The sequence below is a fragment of the Protopterus annectens genome, chromosome 10.part0 (genome assembly GCF_019279795.1).
Source record: "Protopterus annectens isolate FY-2018-M chromosome 10.part0, PAN1.0, whole genome shotgun sequence".
Classification (NCBI taxonomy): domain Eukaryota; kingdom Metazoa; phylum Chordata; order Ceratodontiformes; family Protopteridae; genus Protopterus; species Protopterus annectens.
Genome location: NC_056744.1, coordinates 1,615,258,383 through 1,615,281,918, shown reverse-complemented (window position 1 = coordinate 1,615,281,918; position 23,536 = coordinate 1,615,258,383). Strand labels below are relative to the sequence as shown.

Sequence of the window (23,536 nt, the reverse complement as noted above, 5' to 3'; positions counted from 1 at the left end):
AACCTGTGGGTCCTCGAGCTGCTCTTTGGATCCAACCCAGAAGTCTTAGTTCTCCAGCCTAGAGCCCCTTCATTTTTCTCCAGTAATGCTTTTGTGCCTTGCATTACCTCAGATTGAGTTTGGCTGTTATCAATTCTCAGAGAAGCACAGTGAACCTATGTAGAGATATGCCTGTAGCAACAATTACATTATTACCAACATGATATCACAAATCCTTCAGTACCATAAGGTAAAGGAATTCAAGGAAGGGAGATGGAAGAAGGGTTGTTGTATCAGAACATGAATGACAGGATCTAACATTATAAGAATATAAATTTCATATCCCGTACATTCAGTCCATCTGATCCGACCTGTGGGTCAGAAGTCCAAGTTATTAAAACTACAGGATGGCACCATGACAGGAGAACCTTAAGGATAGAGGCACCAGAGGATGCAGTAGCCCTAGAACTGGAGTCCAATTCATAATGCTTGACAAAGATGTGCATGGAAGAACAGGTGGGAGGCTGCACATATTTCATCTACAGAAGAGTGCCTGAAAAAAGGTAATAGAAGTTGCTGCTTCCCTAGCAGAGTAAGCCTTAAGGTTTACCTGGCAAATGCCATTTAGGTGAGACATAGACAAAGGTAATACAATCTGTAAGCCATCTGGAAAGTGATGTCTTGGAAACTTTCTTACCGAGTGTGTTCAGACAAAAGAAACAAAGTAAAGGATCTTGCAGAAGGCAGCAGTTCTGTGCAAGTAGAAACACAGTTGGCTCTGCACATCTAAAGCATGGAGAATGTGTTTTCCATTGCCAGAATGATTCAAGAAAAATACTGGGAAATGAAAAGGGTGCACCATCTTTGTTTCGGAACCTATTTCAGGAAGAAAGGATGGGTTGGTGCAGAGAGAAACGTGGTCCTTGTAAAACACACAAACAAACAAATAAGGGACTGACTTAGAAAGGGCCTGGAATTCAGAGACCATTTGGCTAGAAGTAATGACTGTCAAGAAAATGTGTCTTCCATGACAGGAACTTTAATGCTGAAAAAGCTGGTTTGAATGGCTTTGTTAAGACTTCTAGCACAAAATTCAAATCCCAAGGAGTAACAGGTTATCTGACTGGAGGCCTGAGCAGGAATACTTATTTTAAAATGGCTTTGTAAAGCTTATATGAGGGAAGGGAATGTTTCTGATGCCCCTCATGGAAGTTAGAAATAGCTACCAACTGTACTTAGAGGAACCTGAACCAGATTTAAAAATATGCATTAAGAATTGGAGGATATCTGGAAATGATGCCAAGCAATATCACTGCTTTGAGAAGAGGCCCATAAGGGAAGCATTTCCCTTAGCAAATTTTATGTGTAGATTTCTTCTGAGAAGTGGTTAAAATCTTGATAACCCCAGTAGAGAATGATCTGGCTTTGACCCTTACTGGAACTGGAGGTGGTTAGTTTTAGGTTGTGGAGATCTGGGTAAGGATTCCCAAGAGGTACAAAAAGATCCCGCACTACATCCAATATCTTTGGGGGGGGGGGTCCTGTAATGAGGCCCGATCAGAGGAAACCAAATCTGTCTGAGCCTGAAGGAGGCTAAGGATGACATAGACCTTTTCACTTGGCTGCATGTCCTTGTGAAGGGATCATGACAAAGTATGTGACAAAGTATGTGCTGTATTTGGTGTCACAGCAAGGAAAAACCCAACAATGGAAAATTTAATTTGCTATTGTCAGATTGAGGGGACTACTAATGAGGCATCAGAAGTGGTCTGCAAGCCAAGTGAGAACCTCCCGAATTTGAGAAACGAGAAAGCATTGCAAGGCTATCATCCATTGCCAAACCCTTATTGCTTCCCAACATATGAGATAAGACCTGGTTCCTACCTGTTTGTTGATGTACCAAACCATTAAAATTGACAATGCCATTAGGCCCAGAATCAGAACTGCGGTAAGAGATTCAGCTTAAAGATGGGCTAAAACTACCTTCCTCAAGACATAAATCCTTTTGTGTGAGGACTGCTATAGATTTCATTGTGTTCAAGTAGCAGCCTATGAAAAGAATCCTCTGGGTGAGACAAGCCTGAAGAGGTAATGTTTAGCCTCCAAGCGAGATTCCGTTATGGAAGCTGCTCGGCATCAAGATACAGGAAAGCATGGATTCCCTAAAGTTATAGGTGAGATGCTACAACAGCCATGCACTTGGTGAACACCCTGGGGAGTATGGTGAGACTGACAAGCAAGGCTTGGAACTGATAATGACTACCTCCTAAATGGATGTGAAGGAAATCCCAGGACTCTTTTGCTATCTTTAAGTAAAGGTAAGTATCTTCAAGATCCACTGAGCGCATCCAGTTATTTGTTCTGAGACAAGGGAAAATCGAGTGCACTGTGACCATTCTGAACTTCATCTTTCTTAGATATTTGGTGAGATGCCTAAAGTGACAGTAGGGCGGCCTCTGTACATCCTTATAAAAGCACAGTGCCCCTCTGTCAGTGACATGCAGAAATTTACTGCCATATGCAATACAAATATGTCAAGAGATACGACTGTGCTTGTGAAGAATTCTATTCTGATCCCTATTTATAGAATGTATTCACTTTGTGGAAAATCTGGCATTCCTGTTTTTTTTAACAAAAATCATTGCTTCTCTTTCCAGTAAGGCAGGTACATAATTGGTTACCTCATTACTTATGTAAACTACAGGGATAATTGTTTCAGTATTCATTTCTTTGCAAGTGCCCAGATAGGACAAGTCGTCAACATTTTCATCAAAGCTTTATGAGCTGATTGCTATTCCTGTGAATCCCAACTGACCAAAGGCAGGTTCCTGAAAGCTGTCCTTGCCAAATTCACAAGGGGAATGGTATGGAAACATTCACATTGTCAGAGAAAAAGATTATTTTTGTAGGGGTGACAAGTCTCCCTGCATACTCACTCCCCAACTACTTAAATATACATACTCTAAGATCATACAGCAGTTACACAATGAATTACCTCAGAGTTTATGTATTTAACTGCCAGTATAAAGAGTTTATGGCAGTGGAAGACATCTGTTGGAAAGTATGCTAATGGTAGTGTGAAATTCAAATTACAGTATTATTTTTAATGTAATTCTTAAATAAACCATTTACAAAGTTCTATTTTCCTGCTTTTGACTTCTTGGTTGTTTTTCATTAACACAAATTTTATTTTTTTTTTTTTACTGTCAATGTACTTTTTGTTAGCATAACATTGTTTACACCTTGGACCAGTTTTAGATTTTGTTTAGAAAATACTATTCATCTCATTGAGAGTAATTTATTATAGTTTTCTTGATGTACTTTGTACTTACAAGTAACTGTCTCTGCATCATTAAATTAATAAAGTTGTTACCCTATTGGTGGTTGAAGACCAAATTCCTGAGCTTCAGTGTCCTGAGCTTCAGCATGCCGATGCACAGAAAATCACTGTTGGCAAGTTGTACTGACAGTGATTCGCTTTTGGGGGGACTTTCCCCCTTCTTTGAGATGATGTGACCATGGAGTTGATATATATATATATATATATATATATATATATATATAACTTTGGGGGTGTAGTGGGCTTGCCCATCACATTGGGGATGCAAAAACACAAGTATTTTTCAGCCTTTTTTGTCAAATGCACTTCAGGGATTCTGATTCTCAGTGCATTCTCTTTCATCTGCTCATAGTGGAAGCAATTAAAGTAAATATTTTGAGCTTGTCTTTACATGGGTCATTTTCTACAGACATCAGTATAACGTCTTCTATAACAAAACTACCAGTTTCTTCAAAAATGCTTTGTAGATAACTATTAATAGCTAATTCTGCTTCAGCTTTTTGATACTGTGCTTGTAACTGTAAATGTTCTCTATTTGTGTTAATGTTTTTATATTCACTTTACAATTTTTGTATTTAAGTTTGTCTTAGCTTTTATAAAACTGTTTTACCACCTGTTTTTTTTTTTTTTCTCAGAATGTTCCAAGGAAGCACGCAAATAAAGGCAAAACAACTGGAAAACTCAACTTAATTGTGGATTCTTTTTCAGTAACTTCAGAAACTGAAAGCAACATGAAAGACTACTGTTCCTTGGTCAATACTCTTCAAAATACTGTATTCATTTCAACATTACTGATTTCACCAATGAGAAGTTGCATCATACCTCCCAACCTCTTAGCACAAGAAATTTGGACAAAGCCCGTATCCTATATATACACAAATAATTAATTGCAAATGAATAAATTAATTGACATAAAGTTGTGTTTAACTCATTACAGCCAGGTGATGCCTGCAGGTGTTTCTGCAGTTGTATCCTACTGATGCCTCAAGGTGTCGAATATTGCTTGCTCATATTTGCATCAATAATTTCAAAAATGTGCTACATGCAAAATATTAAAAGATTTATTTTAAAGTTTACATAGTGGCAAACACATCTGTGTTGATATCTGACCTCTGCCTAGTGCAGTTAAAGATATATTAATTGCTGTTCATGTAATATCTATTTATTTTGTCATAAATGTCATGCTTTTCTAAATATCTGTATAACCAAGTGGCACAGACAGAACTGCTATGCCTCATATGAAATCCCTCAGCTGGATGAGCAAAGTGCTGCTAACAGTATGTGTATGTGTGTAACTTGAGTGGTTGCTGGGATATACAAGTTATTTTCAAAGTATTACAAACTTAATAGTTACTATGTTTGCAGTGACTTACAAAATCCAGTTTAAAAAATAGAAACTGAAGAATGCTACCACTATAAAAATAGTTTGTGCTGAAAAGTTTGCATTTACACTTTAGTAACTTCTGTGGTTCCAGATATATGAAAATTTGTTTGAAATGTGAGGACATAATTTGATTCAAAAAGCCTAGGAGCTGCCCGTTGAAAGTTATAGTACAAGCTTCCAGAGCTCCATTAGGGGGAATGAGTTAAAGAATGTTAATTATAAGAGGATAGCTTATTGGGCTACTTGTTCTGATGAAGCCCTTTGATATTGTAGGATGAAAGCACTTAATTTGTTTTATTAAAATGAGTGGTTTCATGAATTACCACTGATTTTTATTGTGATTTAACAACTTCTTTGTCCATAGTAACCTCTAGCACATTATATTATTGGTTCTTAGTTCTGTACTGTACTGTTTTGTTTTGGCTTTTCGTAAATCGTCCATGGAACCTACTCAAGATCTAGTTTTCCTAGGTTGCACTCTAGACACCAGGCTCATGCAGGCTAACTTGTCCCCAAAGAAGGTACAGAACCTCTCCATATATTTCCATTACCTCTTATCTCTGCATGCTTGTTTTGTGAGGAGACTTCTCAAGGCATTGGGATTCATAGGAGCAACTACTCCAATGTTACCAATGGCCAGTGAGCAGGCTTCGTATGAGGAAGATTCAAGGTGTCTAAAATCTGTCCAGTCTCAGTACTATCACCGTCTGGACTTACAGATTCCCCTCCTACTGCATATAAAGAGGGAAATTCTTTGGTAGGTGTCACAGGCGAACCTTGATCCAGATCTACCCCTCATAGGTACAGAACCCACTTCAGGAGTTGCACACAGTTGCCTCAGATGCAGCATGGGAAGCTAGGACAGGATCCCAGACTTTAAGGTAATTGGCCTACAAATCTCATAATGGAACTTATAAACCTAAAGGAGATGCAAGCATTGATTCAGGCCCTACAAGTCTTCTCCCATCTTTGGAAACATGGACCTTTCAAAGTATTCACAGACAACACAACATTCATGTGATACATAAACAGTCAAGGAGGGACCAGATCTTAACAGTTGTGCAGCCATACTGATTTATCTTGGGCTTAGGCCACCAAGGCAAATGAAACCTTAAAGCAGTGTGCATCCTCTCACATCTCAGTGTCCTGGCAGGTTCCATGAGCAGGTCAATGTAAGACTCTCAGAAATGAATGCTGAACAGAAAGGTCTTCCTAGACATAGTCCACAAATGGGTGGTCCCAAAGATGGACCTATTTGCTTACATCATCAACAACTTCCACTTTTTTGCACAAGAGCACCTTGCCCCAAGCATGGAAGATGGACATTATGTCTTTCCAGTGGGGAGGGAGGTTCTTGTATGCCTTCCTTCCCCTGCCTCTACTTCCCCAATTCTTACTAAAAATCCAAAAATCTTACTGGTAAATCCCTTTTGGCCAAGGCGGCATTAGTTCCCCCTTCTCTACCATCTGGCCAGGGGACATCATCATAGGCTACACCATACCTCTCAACCTGGAAACATCAAAAATATGGACAAGGTCCATGAAAATAGATACAAATATGTACGCTGATTAATGTAAAGTTTGCATACATAATTACATAACCCCACCCACTCCAATGGAATTGTGGGATACCAACTTTCAAATGGAAACTGAAGAACACACAACCAAAATATGGCACCAGAGTCCCCTCTGTAGCCATTCCAATGTCCCATCACCTGGCTATTTTGCCGCATTAACCATAAACACTGATGTGTGCATACTGCTTTACTTCTACAATGATTTGGATTTTATTTTTGCATTTTGTAGCACAATGCACAAATACTAATAGATATCTGCTAAACAAAGGACTACTGTCTCACAATGAAAATAGACTTGGCATTAAAACTTCTCTGCCCTTGAAACACACATTCATTGAAACATTGAAACCCACACCAGATCTAAAGAAAATGCATCTGACCAGTGGTGGATAAAGATTACCTCTGGGCTGTTTTCAAATCATAGGCCCCTTTCACACAAAACAAGAAACATAAATGCGTTCTTTGATGCACCTTCCTGACTTTATTATATTCCTTGTATAATACAGCATACTTGTTAGACTTAAGTTAGAGTGCATTTTAAATGTATTGTTTGAACATTTTTCCAGTAGGCAATGAAACAAAATGCGTGAACCAATAATGACAAAACTGCCCAATTCCATCATAAATGTCTACTTACACACACACACACTATATATATATATATATATATATATATATATATATATATATACAATAGAATGACAGTAGGGTAAGCCATAGGCATCTTCCACAGCTTCTCGCACTTATTTTCAATTTCAGTTTTTTTTTTGGGGGGGGGCAAAAGGCCAGAAATCAGGAACACATTTTAGGCATTGCTTGTATAATTTTGGAAAGTTGCTAGAATAAAATGTTGTGTATTACCACCATGCATTTCACTGCAAAGTCTTAAACCCAGGACCCTGTGTGCTACAGTCATAGCAACATGCCACTATGCCAAATCAGCAGTTTCCTGAAAGACAGGAAGACTGAAACTTAAATGGCTATCATTTACTAAATTCATTTCTCATTTCTCACCATAGCTCTCAGCCTCTTAGCACAAAAAAACTGGACAAAGCCAATAATGGGGGAATACAGCTCCAAAAATAGGGAAAATTTCAAATACTGATCTTATATACTTAGAAAATTGCTAGAATAAATGTTTTGTGCAACCATTTATTTTGTGAAGAATATGAAGTCTGAAATTCAAATTCCTATCATTATTTAGTGAATTCAATCCTTCAGTGGTTTGCCACAAAATCCTGAAAACCACAGATTTAATGAGGAATAGAACAAAAATATGAGGCATAAATTCACAAGTGGTGGTGGCTTGGGACTTTAGGCTCTTTTTATCTGTACCCAAGGTATGGGTTTTGTGCCTGAGTACCTCTAGCCACCAGGTGTATTCCCTTGGGGGCACACGCACACATACTCCAAGTGCAAGTAATAACCTAACAGCCTCATAACAAATTTAACTCACTCTGTTAACTTGTTCATCAGAAAAGCAGCTCACTCCGGGCAGATAACTCCATGAAATAAATGGATAACTCTACCAGCAAAAAGCAACTCTGTTTGTTATAACTCCATGAAATAAATGGGTAAAAAACGAGGAATTCAGTATGGTTGGGAGGTATGAGCTACACCAAAAAGTGCACTTGCTTACAGAGCAGAAGAGTTCATTGCTTCACTCCATCCTGTCTTCTCTCAACCTCTGTGGCTGACAGGTTTCTGATCCCTTTCAGTCAAGACCTCCTACGCAAACATCTTACATAGCCAAAAAGAAAAGATTTTTCATTCTGGTGTCAGGTTAAAAAAACATGACCCAATACAGTGTAGTGTTCATTGTGTGAGCTGTTGAAGGATGGTTTAGCAAACCCTTCTATCAAGGCACACCTCTCGGTAATTTCAGTTTTCCTTCCCCTTAACCCTCTTCTGATGTCCAGACTAATGAGCAAATATTTCTTAAAAGGGTTCTGAACTTAAAGCTTCCAAGGAAATCAGTGCCACCTCCTTGGGATCATAACTTTGTGCCATAAAAACTTACTACCCCGCCTTCATCCACTCTGAAATTTTGTATCTGGAAAACCAATCTGTTAGTGACTTTTACTTCTGCCAAGTGAGTTTTGGAGCTTCAGGCTTGGCTATCCTGCCTCTTTCCTTATTTTTCATAAGTACAGAGTGTCCTTGAGGGTCAATCCTTCCTTTATGCCTAAAGTGGCAAATGAGCTTTCCGTCAACCAGACCACCATCCTCCCTACCTTCTTCCCTAACCAAAAGAATAAGAGAGAAAGAAGCTTGCCTTCCTTAGACATGCAAAAGAAATTCACATTGTGTGATAATCGCTAAGTCTATATGGAAGTCCAACCATTTGCTTGTTTCCTTCCAAGAATCTAAGCTAAGAAAATCAGTGTCCAAGCAGACTATTACCAGCTGAATATCTAAATCCATCTCCTTTTGTTATTTACACCATGACAAATCCTTAACCTCTCATCCAAAGGCACATTCTATGAGAGGGGTAGTCTCTTATGGGGCCTTCTGCAATACTGGAAACAGCTACCTGGTCATCAATGCATACCTTCACAAAACATTACAGAATTAATATTTTCTCCAAATCCAGAGTGTCTTTTGTCAAGTCAGTTCCTTCTGGACTACTAGACATCTGTTATGGCTCTCAGCTTACTCCCCTTCCTGTCCCTTAAGCTTTGTAAACCCCCCTTCTGTTTGGAGTACTGCAACAGTGACATCAGTCAGGACATAGTACAGTTTTGTAAGAACTTACCATAACAATAGGTGTCCTACTGATCACTGTTGATGTGTTTCCCCCCATTCTCCTTCTTTTCTATACCTTTCCTATCAGGCTTCTTCGCCTAAGACTGAGGGAGACTTCCTTTTTCTTGCTCTCTTCCCTCTTAGCTGACCACACTCTTCCTCAGGTGTCTGCAGGCTACTGGCTTGGAGATAGTCTGAGAAGTTACTTTCATATGGCTGCAAAAGTAATCTTACACTTACAGAATGTTATATGTCGAACGTGGCTCTGTGGAAGGTTATGTCTTTGGTACCCCAGCTGGACGTCACTGGTGAAAACTCATATGTTTGGAATACTGCAACAGTGCACAGTAGGACATCTACTATTATGGTAAGTTCTTAAACAATTATACATTTTGTGAGCAAGCTTGGCCCCCTTTTTAATACTGATTACATTAATTTGCCACTGATTTTTTTATAGAAAGTCAAACTGAATCTTCCAGTAATTCTTCTACTGGTTTCACTGTTTTCACTAATTTCAGATGGAGTTGCTACTCTAAACTCAGGGGAAAAAAACAGTTATCACTGCACAGATCACATATACATCCCAGCAAAAATAAGGTAACTGTAGCTTGGATTCTTTGTATTTGTGCTATACTTGATTCTTTGTACAGGGTAGATATTCATCTTTGTTGTGTTCTTTATGTAACTGCCCCCCACACCCCTGTGATTTATCTGTATTACCTCCAAGATTATTATACCTCTAAGTTGGGGTAATACAGTGACACAGTTTAAGAATTAGTATAAATTGTGTCTACTCACACTTAAATTTTTGCTGTCCCAAGGAATGTATTTACTGTCCTTAGACTTAAAGCATGTACTCCTTTTGCCCAGAAATTCATCTAGCTGGGTATTCATAGCACCAAATTTATTTAAAAAAAGAGAAATTGAAAAGTCTGGCTATGTGGTGCAGTGGGATAAAGCCTAGACTGACACAGATGATTAGAGATTGGATGGAGGCTTGAGCAATAGGGCAGCACAGTGGCACAATGATAACATTGTCGCCTCACCACAAGAGTTTCCCTTTGATTCTCAGCTGGGTTATCTTCTGTGTGAAGTCTGCATGTCCTCCCTGTGTTATGTGGGGTCCTCCAGGTGCTCCAGTTTACTCCCACACTCCAAAGATGTGCAGTAGATGGATTGGACCTCAAAATTTGCCACAAGTGTAACTGTGCATGTAAGTGTGTGTGCTGTGGAACAGCTACCATGGCAGGGATAGCCACCTAGCAGTGTAAACCATGGCCCTAGGCGATTGTCACTGTTGAAGTGACACCCTGACCCCGTGTGCAAAAATGGGAAAAAGTGGTTGTGGATGGCTAGCTGAATGGATGCAGGCTTGAGCAGTAGAAGAGTTAGATGGCAGAGAGTGAGAGTGATTGGCCTGCTCTGTCTCGGGAAATGATGGTTTCCTGTTCGCAAGAGAAGGCATGCAGGTTAGAAAAGCCATGACGGTTGCCAAAACTATGGTCCCAATGATTGTCTCTCACTTTGCAGGGAAAGTATTTTTCACCAAGTGGGCCAGTGGATTGTGAGGGAACTAATAGGAGGCAGTAGGGAACACCCTAAAAAAGCATGTAAATAAGCCAAGCTGAAGGTAGTACTGCTCAGGCTAGGAGTCTTAACAAGAAACTGCTCTCCGTGGAAGCTCTTCTCACCCTGGAGAATACTGACATCTGAACAGTTAGAGATGAGACCCAGCAGTGTGAGGCTACAGTGCCTATCACGCATTCAGACCTCAATCTGAAAAGGAAAAAATAAAAGGAGGGTTTCTTTCCATTTACATATAAAGCAAATACACCTTTAGATTGGTAAAGCAGGATGAACTCGCTTGAGCTACTTCAGGTCCAGCTGATCAGAGGCAAAATCCTCCACCATATGATCTTGAGTTACAAGTCCTCAACCATGAAAAAACTTCACATACCTGAAGTTACTAAATCACTTACCATTCAGCCCAACACACCACCCACGGGCGATTTTAACTACCCCTCCATGAACTGGGAAACGTATGTGACCACTAACATACAGGCTCAGACATTCCTGCACTCTGCAGTGCAAATGCTCTAGAACAGCTGGTCTGCACTCCCACTTGGAGCTTAAATATCCTTGATGTAGTACGCAGAAACATGGGGGAGCACTGCACCCTCTCCATCTTAATGCCCTCATTAACAAGATTGGATCATAAATTAGTATCCTTTGAAATAAATGTAACGGTAGTATCCCCCATCAAATCTAAAACCCTAAAAATGTTTCCAAGGCAACTTAAGTGATAGCATAGGCAATTTTAAAGCTCCCTCTAATACCAAAAACATAAGGCCTTTACAGAAGTATGCATGAACGCCATGTACAACCATAATAGAGAAAAAAAATCACTCCGTAGTCTCAACAGGCAAATCAGAGAACTAGTCAAGTCTTCAAAAGCTAAATACAATACTAAAATAGTCTCCCAAGCAAAGGATAGCCACAAAACATTTTAGTTGTGTCCAAAATCTGAAGGGAAACACTCAACAATGTGCTGAGTTGGCTGTAGATGGCACTACCTATGCTCAGTCAGAAGAAATAGCAAACTTGCTGGCCAATAAATTTAGCTCAGATTTTACCCCCTCATCACCTCCTGTCACTCCCTGTAAAATATGCCCTACATTCTTTTGCCTGTTATCATAAAAGAACAGGTCATCTCTGCACTCTCTAACGTTAGAAACATGGCATCAATGGCCCCTGACGGAGTCTCGGGGTATAGCTCCTTTGTTTAACATCAGTAACTTAACTCCTGATGAAGGGCTAATGTCAGCTCAAAAGCTCAAGTAATTGCAAAACCAATCCATCCATCTAGAACCCCTTTTCCCGTTCATACACATGGGGTCAGGGAGCAATTTCAACAGTAACAATCAACTGCAGCCAGGGTTCACACCACCAGGTGGCTAGCCTATGTTTGTCCAATAAAAGGTATTACATCACGTTTGTGTTCCAGTGTCTGTTTTTTTCTGCTAGTGGACCAACATGGCATTTCTGTTTTTTTTTTTTTTACATCTTCACATCCTTGTATTCAAGTTCACTGTCCCAGCAATGTAGGTTCCCTTTTTTCTTAGACAGCAACCCAGTGTACAAGCCATCTACCTGCTTCTTAGGCTACACTTCTTACCTGTGAATACGAATATTATTGAAAAAATTACTTTTTTGCATCATTTAATTTCAACACTAAAAGGACAGAAACTGGTGTCCAATTCATATACAAAGTTGTAAATTTAGAAATTGGTTCCAGTAGTCTTCGGTGCTTTTTTTCCCCTTAGGCATATCTGAGGAACAGAAAGCCGGATGACCTTCTTTCTTGATGACAAAGAGATTGACATAGGGGTGGTGAATAGTTTGGTGAAGGACTTGGAAAAGCTGAATAAATGAGCAGAGTCGTCAGTTGAATTTAACTACAAATGAATGCAATGTGTTGCACTGGGACCACAACAATCTTAATGTGAAGTGCCAGTTGGGATGAGTAGAAGTGATGAAAGAGGAAGAAGAGGATCTGAGAGGTTTGATCAGGCATGGGTTTGGCAACTGGGAGCAGAATGAGAGGGCAGTGGTAGCAGCATTCAGAAAGTACAGTTGTGTGTATCACTGTAGAGGTTTGACTAAATCACCATTGTTATAGCCTAAGGTATACTGGCTATGGTCAGGGACACAACCAGCTGCTAGTCTTCAAAGCTTCAGGCACCTTCTATACACTCTAACTATGGCCGGGTTTGAGTACAGCCTCAGAAAAGCAGTGGTTTGGGCACCAGACCCCTTAGTGCTTTCTTTCTCCAGACAATAAGGGATATGCTAGGAAAAATAGAAAAACAGTATGAAAAAGTCAACACCCTGGCTAAAATCTCAAATGGAAAGCAGGTGAATGGACAGTGGGAACAGCTAATGCAACTGTGACCTATACTGTTATTGCAAGTTTATTTATGCAACTGTACTATGTTTATCATTAGATCACTGTTGCAGTAGCATAAGCTATTTGGGTTGATTACCATAGCTTGGACAAGAGGAAGGAGGAAGACAGAAGAACCAGGAGCCCTTGGAGAATGGTGTGTGCTAAGCAAATTCTGGACCTGGAAAAATGAGCCTTAACCCTGTTTGAAAGTGACTTGTCATGGTGAGAATAACAGAAGGACATACATAGCATGAGACAATTTGGACATTGTATGCTTTGACAGGTTGTCCTTTTTTCTTACCTTCATAAGAAATGAACAGCTGATCAGCCTTCCAGAAGGATTTTGCTTAGTCCAAGTAGTATCTGAGCTGCCTGTGGACATCCAGAGTGTGCAAAATCCTTTCGCCCTTGTTTTTAAGTTCTGAAAACAAGACTAGGAGATTTATAGCTTGACTCAAGACAGACTCTGAAACCACTTTAGCTATAAATGAATGATTTGTTCTCAAAAGCACCCTATTCTTGTGAAAAATTAGAAAAGATTGGCTCATCAAAAGAGATTGTAACTCAGATACTCTTCTTGAAGAGGTTAGAGCAATGAGTAATACTATGCTCCAAGCTAAAAACTTCAAATCAGCCTGATAAACTGGTTTAAATGTAAAAAGTGCTCATTTTTCTAATATTTATTTTATTTATTTATTTTATTTATTTATGTTACATTTGTTGATCGGGATAGTCTGACTGGATACATGTCCATTTTCAGCGGAGGCCCGGGGAGAAAAGCTTCAAGATAATAATACACATTGAACATTTAGTAAATGCTAGTTTCAAGTAGATTATAGTCATAAGCAATACCAGCATTTAGCACATATAGTACTTATTATAAAACACTTTACAAAACATAACATTATTTTCAAAGTTAAACATACATAACATTACATTCAGGTTTAAGACACACTGAGCAGCAGTTATTCAATTGACCCTTCCTGAAATGGAGTGGTAGAAAAAAGTTAGAAGTAGTTGAAGGTAAGGCACCTAAGAAATAGAGAGGTCACTAGTCGGGGTTAGTGCAAGGACATAACCAATGAGTTCTGAAGTATTTCTTGAGTTTGTTTTTGAATTGAGTTAGTGATGGTTCTAGGGTCACATCAGCTGGGAGTCTGTTCCATATTTTTCCAACAGAGTTGGCAAACAGAGAGTCCCCAGCTGAGTAGCTGGATTTGTATGTTTGAACTAGGAGTCTAGTGAATGATCGCAGTGGCCTGGTGCTGGTGTAGGGGCTGATAATATTTTTTAGTGCAGGTGTATTTTCTGGTTGGTAAAGGACTTTCTGTGCCACTATTAGCTGGTTGAACTGCAGTAGGCTTAGCAGTTCAAGCCATCCTAGGTGATTTAGGTTGTGACAGTGGTGTGTCCAGTAGGCTGTGCCAGTAGCAAATCTGGCAATGTGGTTATAGCAGGGTGATAGTTTATTAAGATCTGTTTTGTTTAAGTTGGAGAATAGAGGTGAGGCATAGAGAAGAGTTGATAGCAGATGGGAACAGGCAATTGCAGTTCTAGCAAGTGGGGTAAGGAAAGGTTTGATTCTGTAAAGAGAGCCAAGTTTTTTATTAATGGTTTTGAGAGTTTGATATGCACATCAAACTTCAGGTTATCAGCTATAAAATTTAGATTCAAGGAGGAGCCACCTGTTTTCCAGGTGGACTGATATGCAAAATCCCTTTCAGAAATGTTGACTGGAGGCAGTGCAGAAAGGGAGTGATCTATAGCAGCCAAGCAGAGAGAGACGAAATATGAACCTTGATAGAGGTACCAGAAGTGCCAAAGGTTAGTAACTCACACAAATATTTTAGAACTGGGTGCATTCTGGCCTTAAAATGATCCTGGATCTTAGTTTTGTACCAGCTAGAAAATACCTTCCACTTAACCATATATGATTTTACAGTAGCAGTTTTGTTAGTCTCCTTTAATAACCACTGCATGCATATGTGCCTAAAAAGTATTAAACTTCTGTCATCCTGGCCGTTGGTGGAAGAAGTTTCAGGTTTACGTGTTTCAAACAACCCCTGTCTTGTGAGTAAATTCATCTTTTGGGAAAGCCTGTTGTAATTGCCTTTGGTCATTTTCAAAAGAAGGGAGAATCACTGTTGCCTGTGCCAAAAGGGTATTACTGCACTTGTCTTTGAGGAGTCCTTCTGGATCTTTGCAAGAACTCTGGATATCAATGGAAAGAGTGAAAATGTACACAGGAACATACCCATTCATGGGAATGATTCCTGTTTGCAAGGAACCCTGGAAGAGAATCCCTTTAATTGTATGTTGTGAATGCAGTCAAACAGATCTATATGAGGAGTTCTCCAATTCCAGTTCCCGGTAGACTCCCTAGAATCTGCTTTCCATTCATGAGGGTCTATCCTGGTTCTGCTCAGCTTGTCTGCAATAATGTTTTGCTCTGATGGAATGTAGGTAGCCTGTGGTTTCAAATAGATCTGAGTTTTCCAACTATCCCTGCAAGTCTGCAGAGGGGATAAGATTTTGTACCCCCTTGTTTATTTCTTTGCTACATCACTGTGGCATTGTCTGTTATAGCTTGTAGAGGTCCTGGACACCAGAGATGTTTGGTTTGTATATAATTTATTACAGCCATTATCTCTTTGACATTTGTATGCCCTGGTCTGTCTTATATGCTCTAGGCCATGCACTTTCACCCCATGGAAGAGCTCCCCACGTAAAGTCTGATACATCTGTGGTTAGAGGCTACATTAGAGGAGTAAGGGAGTTAGGAAGAGGAAAGACCTGGGTTTAAAGAAAATTGGTCCACCCACCAAAGTAAGTCCTTTCTTATAAATCCTAGCACAGGAGTCTGAAAAGACAGAGGGTGCAGATGTTGATACTAGACTGGTTTGAGGTGCCATTGAATTCTTATGTGAAGTCTAGTCAAGGGAATCCTGAAATATTGTCTGTCAGATAAAAGAGCCTGGTTGGAATATATGATGAGACTGTACTTTGTAAAGCTGTACATTCTTCTGAGAAAAAAATGCCTTTGTGAGGGATGTATCTAATAGACATCCCAGAAACACAATCTTGTGGGAAGGAATGTCAGAGGATTTCTATAAGCTGACTTGGAATCCCAGGCTGAGAAGACGTTCCTTGACCCAGGTGAAAGATTCTTGACACTTCAAAAAAGAGTTTGAAAACATAAGACAGACATCCCAAAATGGAAAAATGTGAATGCCTTACAATTTGCAGTGGTCAGTTAATGGTGCCAGACATTTTGTAACTACCCTTGGAGCTGGAGATAGTCTAAAGGGTAAGGCAGACAACTGATAATATGAGTCATATACAGAAAACCTTAAAAAATGTATCAAAGCTGCAGATGTGCTGATAAGCATCTTTTAGAGCTAATGTTGCCAAAAAATAGAGAATGTATGGCAGTGACAGAGAGTGGAGGGAAAGCATCTTGAATTTTGGGCCTTTCACATAAAGATTCATGAATGAAAGGTCTAGAACTGGCCTTCAAGCTGCTCCTTTTTTTGGCATAGAAAAAAGTCTTGAATAAAATCCTTTTCCTGTTTGATCTGTGGGCACTGGTTCTATGACCCCCAGACAGTATTTGTTCCAGAACTGGAGGAAACAGGGAAGACTGGTTTGTATGCAGAGGAGGATTCCCCTGAAAATGAGAAAGAGACTCCCACTGTCAACTGTATCCTTGCTGAATGATTCAGTAACCACTTGAAATGTCAGAACAAAGTATGGAGACTGAATGGCCGAAGGATTGGACTTATATATATATATATATATATATATATATAAAAGTTTGGGGAGTGTGGGGGTGTGTGGGGGGACTTGCTTCCCCTGCAAAAAGAAGTTTTAAGGAGAAGAGCGATTTTTGAAATTCACTCCAGATTTTCCGTCTTCTTTTTTTCAGGTTTCGGCATTTTGAGTGCAGACACTGAAATAGGGAGCCAAATGATTCTCAAAATCTAATTGTCTCAGAAAGATTAAGTGAGGCCTCCGAGGTAAATTCAGACCTAGACTCTGGGAGAGATCAACAGGATTGCTATGGTGGGACAGGGCACTGTTGAAGGGGCAAATAATCATTCTGTCTATTTGGACTGTCCTTGGTTCTCGAAGACTGCCCCTTATTTTTTGTGCATCCCTGGCGTTGCTTTTTAAAATTCTGTTTACTTGCACTTTGCTGAGACTGTTTCCTATAAAAGGATCCTGAGTTGGAAATTTCTACTGAACTTAAGAAGGAAGGGTTGAAAATCTGAGTAACCCCTTGAATTAACTTTTTTTCCTCAGATCTTTTAAGGACCCCAGCAGCAGATGTGCCAAATAACAACCCTTTGTTTAGAGAAAACTATGAAATCTCAACATTAGGTAAGTTTTGTGAACATAACTATGCAAACCTTCTCATAACTGATCTTGTCCCAGTAGCTCTGAAAACTGCATCTGCAGAATCAGAATACTTCAACAGTGTTTTGCAACCTGAGATGCAGAAGCAAATAAGGAATTTAGAGAAGATTTAATCTCTAAAGAAGAAGAACCATTAACTTCATCATGCTCTCAAAGAAATCCAGTAAAAACTTTAACATATGAGCCTGGCCTTTCATAATTCTGAAAGTTACCTCTTAACATCAAAATTAGAGAATCAGGCGCAAAGGACCTTAAAATCAGGGACATTCAAGGACACTTAATTAACATAAGATATGCATATTTAAATAAGTGCATTAACGGCCACGCTCACACATTCCATCATGCAAATACAGTGCATCATTTTAAGCACTTTTTATTAGATAATTATATACATAGACTACCTAATTACAAAATACAATGCTGTTGCATACAACAATGGTCCACGTTCTGTATATTTTAGGGAAGAACTCCTGGTTGATAAAATGCTTTTTCCACATAACATGCACATAGGGTGTAACAAGCAAATTCCATTTCGTACTTGCAAGCTGTTAGTGTTATCCCCCCCCCCCCCCTCTGGACACCTATTGCTTAAAAATGGGCACATCTCTCAAAATGCTGCCCCAAGCACTTAATAAATGTAAATAGCATTTAGCGGTTACCCCTAAAACTGAAAATATTGCTTTTAGATATAATAGTATTGTACTTGTTGGAGGCATTCAAACAGTTGTAGGCATAATATGACTGAAATAAAGCCTCAGTGATGATCAGAAAAAAATTTACTCATTACAAAGAGTATGCCTGTTTTATGACCTTACACATTTGTGTGGGAGGGCTAGAGCAGGGATCATAGGTTCATACTAGGCTATCTGCCCTAGGGCATTTATAAGCCTAGCCAGAGTGTGTTTGGCTTCCACCACCCATTTTAAATTAATTTTGCTATGCCCTTTTTCGAGGTTAGTATACTGTGCCTCTGTCTAACAGTGACACAGAAGTGATACCCGGGGTAAACCTACGATCTCCCATCCACTCATCAAGATTCCTCTTGAAGAGAGTCAATGAGGGACTCTGCCTAACCCGGACTGGGATTTTATTCCAGAGTGAAGGGAGCCTCTGGGTTATGAATCTGTCCCTCCAGCATGTCCTATTTATTTCAGTGCTGAGGTTCAAGCCTGTTAAGCGCGTAACTCGATGGGATTTGGATTTTCTGACGTGCAGCATGTCCATTAATTTCGGGTTGGACATGGCTTTATACATCAGGCACAGATCGCCTCTGAGCAGGCGGTATGCCACTGAGTAGAGCTGGAGTTTCTTTAACCGGGCAGCATATGGCATCTGTTTGAGCCCTTTGATCCTCTTGGTGAGGTACTTTTGGGGTCTTTCCAGTTGCTGCAGGTATCTAGTAAGGTACATCCCAAAAGGGGCATTGTACTCAATTATGGGTCTGATGAGGGATGAGTAAAGAGGCACGATGACCTCCCCTGATCTAGATGTGAATCCCTTCATGATTAGGTGGGCTATATAAAATGTTTTTCTAACCACTTCGACCACGTGGTTGTCAAATGAGAGAATGCTATCAACTTGGGTCCCCATGTCCCTAATTACTTCTTCTGTACTTAATGGATTACCACCTATGTGGTAATTTGTGGGCACTTTGTTTTTGCCAAAGGGGATGACTATACACTTTTTGGCATTTAGCTTGAGGCCATGGCTCTGGCACCAGTTGTCTGTTTCTATGAGGCCCTTTTGGAGGATGCTTGTGTCGGCTGGAGAGTCGATTATGGCGCCCAGTTTGCAGTCATCTACGAACTTGGTCAGCCACAGTCCTTCCATGTTGGCCTGTACCTCTGAGAAATATATACCAAACAAGAGAGGTCCCAGGACTGAGCCTTGTGGGATGCCACTTGTAACTGGTTTGGAGTCTGACATGGCTCCAGCAATTCTAACCATGTGGGTTCTGTCCTTGAGCCAGTTTGCAACCTATCTAGTGACATAGGGGTTTATATTTAAGCTGGTGAGCTTATCTATAATGCCCGAGTGGGGTATTGTATCGAAGGCGTTTGCGAGGTAGGCTGTGTGGACCACTTTTCCCTCGTCAATGGCCTTGGTGACTGTTTCAAAGAAATCAACCAAGTTTAAGAGGCAGGATCTGCCCTTAACAAAGCCGAACTGGGTAGGATCCAGTGTCTGTAGGTCCCCAATATCTTTATTTATGAGGTCCATGATGATCCTTTCCATAGCTTTGCAGACCAAGCTAGTCAGGCTTATGGGGCAATAGTTTCCAGGATCCATTGAGGCACCACCTTTGTGGAGAGGGACCACTGTTGCTGTATGCCACTCTTTGGGTACATATCCTGTAGTAAGGCTGAGATTGAACAGTAGTTTTATGTTTGGGTTTAGATCTTCTTGGAGTTCATGTAGGGCAGCCGGGACACCGTCTGGTCCCATTGATGCTGTGTTTTTGCTTTGGAGAGCAGCTCTTACCTAAGCATCCAAGATGTCAGGGGGGCAGCACTCTGCTGGGATAGATATTTGCCCTTTTGGTGGGGAGGGGGGGAGAAGTTTGTGCCGAACCTGTCAGCTAGGATGTTGGCAATGTAAAAGTATTAAATGGTTACATTTTATATATATATATATATATATATATATATATATATATATATGTGTGTGTGTGTATATATATATATATATATATATATATATATATATATATGTGTGTGTGCATATATATATATATATATATATATATATATATATATATGTATGTATAGATATATATATATATATATATATATATATATATATGTGTGTGTGCATATATATATATATGTATGTATATATATATATATATATATATATATATATATATATGTGTGTGTGCATATATATATATATATATATATATATATATATATATATATATATATATGTGTGTGTGTGTGCATATATATATATATATATATATATATATATATATATGTGTGTGTGTGTGCATATATATATATATATATATGTGTGTGTGTGTGTGTGCATATATATATATATATATATATATATATATATATATATATATATGTGTGTGTGTGTGTGCATATATATATATATATATATATATATATATATATATATATATATATATATATATACATACAACAAAAGTGTAAGAAAAAAGTCAAACAGTGCATTTTCATCATTGTTTCAAGTTATCTTCTAAGAAAGAAAGCTTCATAATCTCACCTGTTCATTATACACTACATGTTTTTTGTTCAGCATTACAAATTAAAGTCAATAAAGACTAAACAACACCTCATGCTGCCGTGGGGTTTAGCTGGCTAGTCAAAAAAACTTTCTACTTTGTGTATCACTAGGAAATTTTATTAAAAAATGTGTACACTGTTTTATTATCTTGTAAACATTTTGATCTGTAACTGCAGCTTTTCTCCTAGGGCCTCCTCTGAAAATGAGTTTCTGATCCAGTGGACTTTCCTGGTCAATAAATAAATAAATAAATGTCTAGCAGACAAAGAAATAGCAGGCAGGTACAGGAGCATGTACAATAGTATATAAAAGGCAAGCCAGTACCATCACATTAGCATATACAGAGTCCTATCAACATTAAAGGAAATGACTATAACAGACAAACCATGATTGTAAAAAGAAAATGACACACAGTGTAATACGAAGAGCATAAACAGTACATTTCAGAGGTAGTAATCAGCTAGCACTGTGTACACTAAAGGTGCTGACATAGCTATTAGGTCACAAAAATAGTGGAGATCACCTCAGATGATAACTCCCTTATGGTACCTGTGCCTTGAGCTGGAATGAGTTAGTAAAGAGAACATTCTGACATTCATTCTGATACAAATTGCCACATGAGCCCCATCTTTCACAACCACTTAACACAAAAATCTTAACAAAGACAAAAATAATGGGGTGACAAGGTTTCAAATACACGGACAAATTGTAAATATTGCTCTTATAAACAAGTTACTAGAATAAAAGGTCTTGTGTTACCATGCATTTTCTTATCTGAAACTCAAATGCCTGTCATTATTCAATCACTGATTCACCACAAAAATCCATAAAACCACAAATTTAATAAGGAACAGACCAAACATATGAGGCAAAAATCTTATCATTCTGTGAAAATCTGGACAGTTGAGATGCATGCATTTAAAAGTTGCTACAGGACATTAATAGCTCATTAGGTTTTCCGTTCTGTTCGCCCCATTGTTTTGTTTTTACTTCAAATCTGCTCCTTTGATGAAATGTCCACTTTTGTGTAACTGAAATGGGATGCACTCTGATTACTTATCATTTTGCTTCTATTGCAGTACAGATATATTTTATATTCCTGCCACTGCTCTTACACGCCCCTACACACAGCAGTACTGTGGCTATGTTATGCCATTGCCCTGCACAGAACCTGCATTTTTGAACTTATAACTTTACTTACTTACCTGTAATAAAGTAGTACTGGAGAAAATAAAAATTTAAAATAGCATTCTTGATCGCATTTGGTTACACTCACGACTTACGCCACACTGGTAAACTTAGCTCAAACCTCCTGGGAACAATTCTTCACTCCTTGTTGCTGGAAACTGCCAAATTCCCTCAAAATTGGATCCATGGCCACAAATCAGTCCAGGCATACAACTGCATTTGTCTCAGTCTCTCCCTCAAGCAACAATTTCACTCAACTAGGCATCCGAGTTGACCTGTCTGCTCCAGCTCCCACAACCATTCATTAGCCATTTCAAATTCCACGCAAATCTGATATGCAGATTAAGTGGACCTAATTGAACACTTCAACCATACCAGGTCCACACAACACAGGAAATGAAGCAGGCTAGCTGCATGCAAAACAGGTGCAGTAAAACAATGCTCTGATTGGCTGAGACATCTACAGCCAGAGCACAGCTTGCCTTACTGTAAATGTTGGGTGTATTTGCGCTCAGATTGGGAACTCAGGAAAAACGGGTGCTCCTGGTTAATTCTTGATGATTGAGAGCTATGATCAGAAGTAAACAATAAACCACAATTTAAAAAAAAAAAAAAAACAGAACAGGAAAATAATACATATAGTGTTCTTTTAACATTTATTGTTTACTATTTCCCAGTCCATGCATGTTATACCAAAACATTATGTTTACTGCCCAGTCTTAGCATTTTTTCTCAATATATGCAATCATTATTAACCTTTTCTTACTGTCTTCATTATTCCTAGTATTAAGAAGACCTTCTTCCTCCCTTCTACATTTTTCTATTGATCCTATTAGCTCCTCCATCATTGGCACCACATTGTGCTTTCAAAGCCTTTCAAGAACCTTTTCCCCTAACAGTACTAGCATTTCAATTACCTGGTGTTTATCCTCATATTCATTCCTGTGTAAGTCAGTACCTAACAACCACCTGTCCTGTGTTACTCCGATTATATTGCCCTCTATTTCTTTAATCATATTGCTTATTTCTGATGTTCTTCATCTCACATTGCTGCAGTCCTTACATATGGGTAGTCCGCTGTCCTCGGTCGGCCCGAATACCAAAGTATTAGGCTGACGTCGGTCAAGGCGCTTAAAACTGACATCAGGACATCAGGGTACAAAAGCGCATGACCAACGTCATTTCCTCAGTCTTTTTTGCCGCATGGTCCGATGCAGAAGCAGCGTTGCAAGTGCCGTTTGGCGTTCTGAAATTTTTCGAATTCGGAGTTTCAGACTGAATCCAAGTTGGCTAAGTACCCCGTTGGGGAATATTTTGTTTTTTTCTTGCCTCAGTGTTTTACCGGATGTCAGAAAAAGTGAATAACTGTATTTCTTGTGGGAAACAGATACCGCATAGGGATTATCATTCTTTGTGTATTCCTTGTTTGGGGCCTGAGCACGGCGTTGTTGGGTGTCGCTTTTGTGCTAGGTTCAATAAACGCACTATTAGCGAAGGTTAGATTGTGCTAGGCTGGTCTTTGGGAAGCGGTGCAATTATAATATGCCGTCGGATTCTCCGGCCCGCTTCTCTGAAGCGCAAAGACAAAGCAGTTAAACCCAGGCAAGATGAGTCGTCCGTTCCGGACGCCGGTTCTTTAGAGGCTTCAGTGGAACCGGTGGTTCTGACGGAGACTTCTCTGGAGTCTCAGGGGGAGACTTTGATTT

General features: G+C 39.4%; 1 protein-coding gene across 2 annotated transcripts in view; it reads left to right on the top strand.

The window, feature by feature from the left end:
- LOC122813794 (CD276 antigen-like) overlaps nucleotides 1-4,691 on the top strand; it is a 361,991-nt gene extending 357,300 nt beyond the window's left edge. For both annotated transcript variants that reach the window (XM_044086302.1, XM_044086300.1), the window contains one exon: nucleotides 3,955-4,691. In XM_044086302.1, coding sequence (XP_043942237.1) covers nucleotides 3,955-4,009 — 55 coding nt within the window. In that variant the 3' untranslated portion in view covers nucleotides 4,010-4,691. The remainder of the gene's footprint in view (nucleotides 1-3,954) is intronic.
- Nucleotides 4,692-23,536: the final 18,845 nt, after the last annotated feature.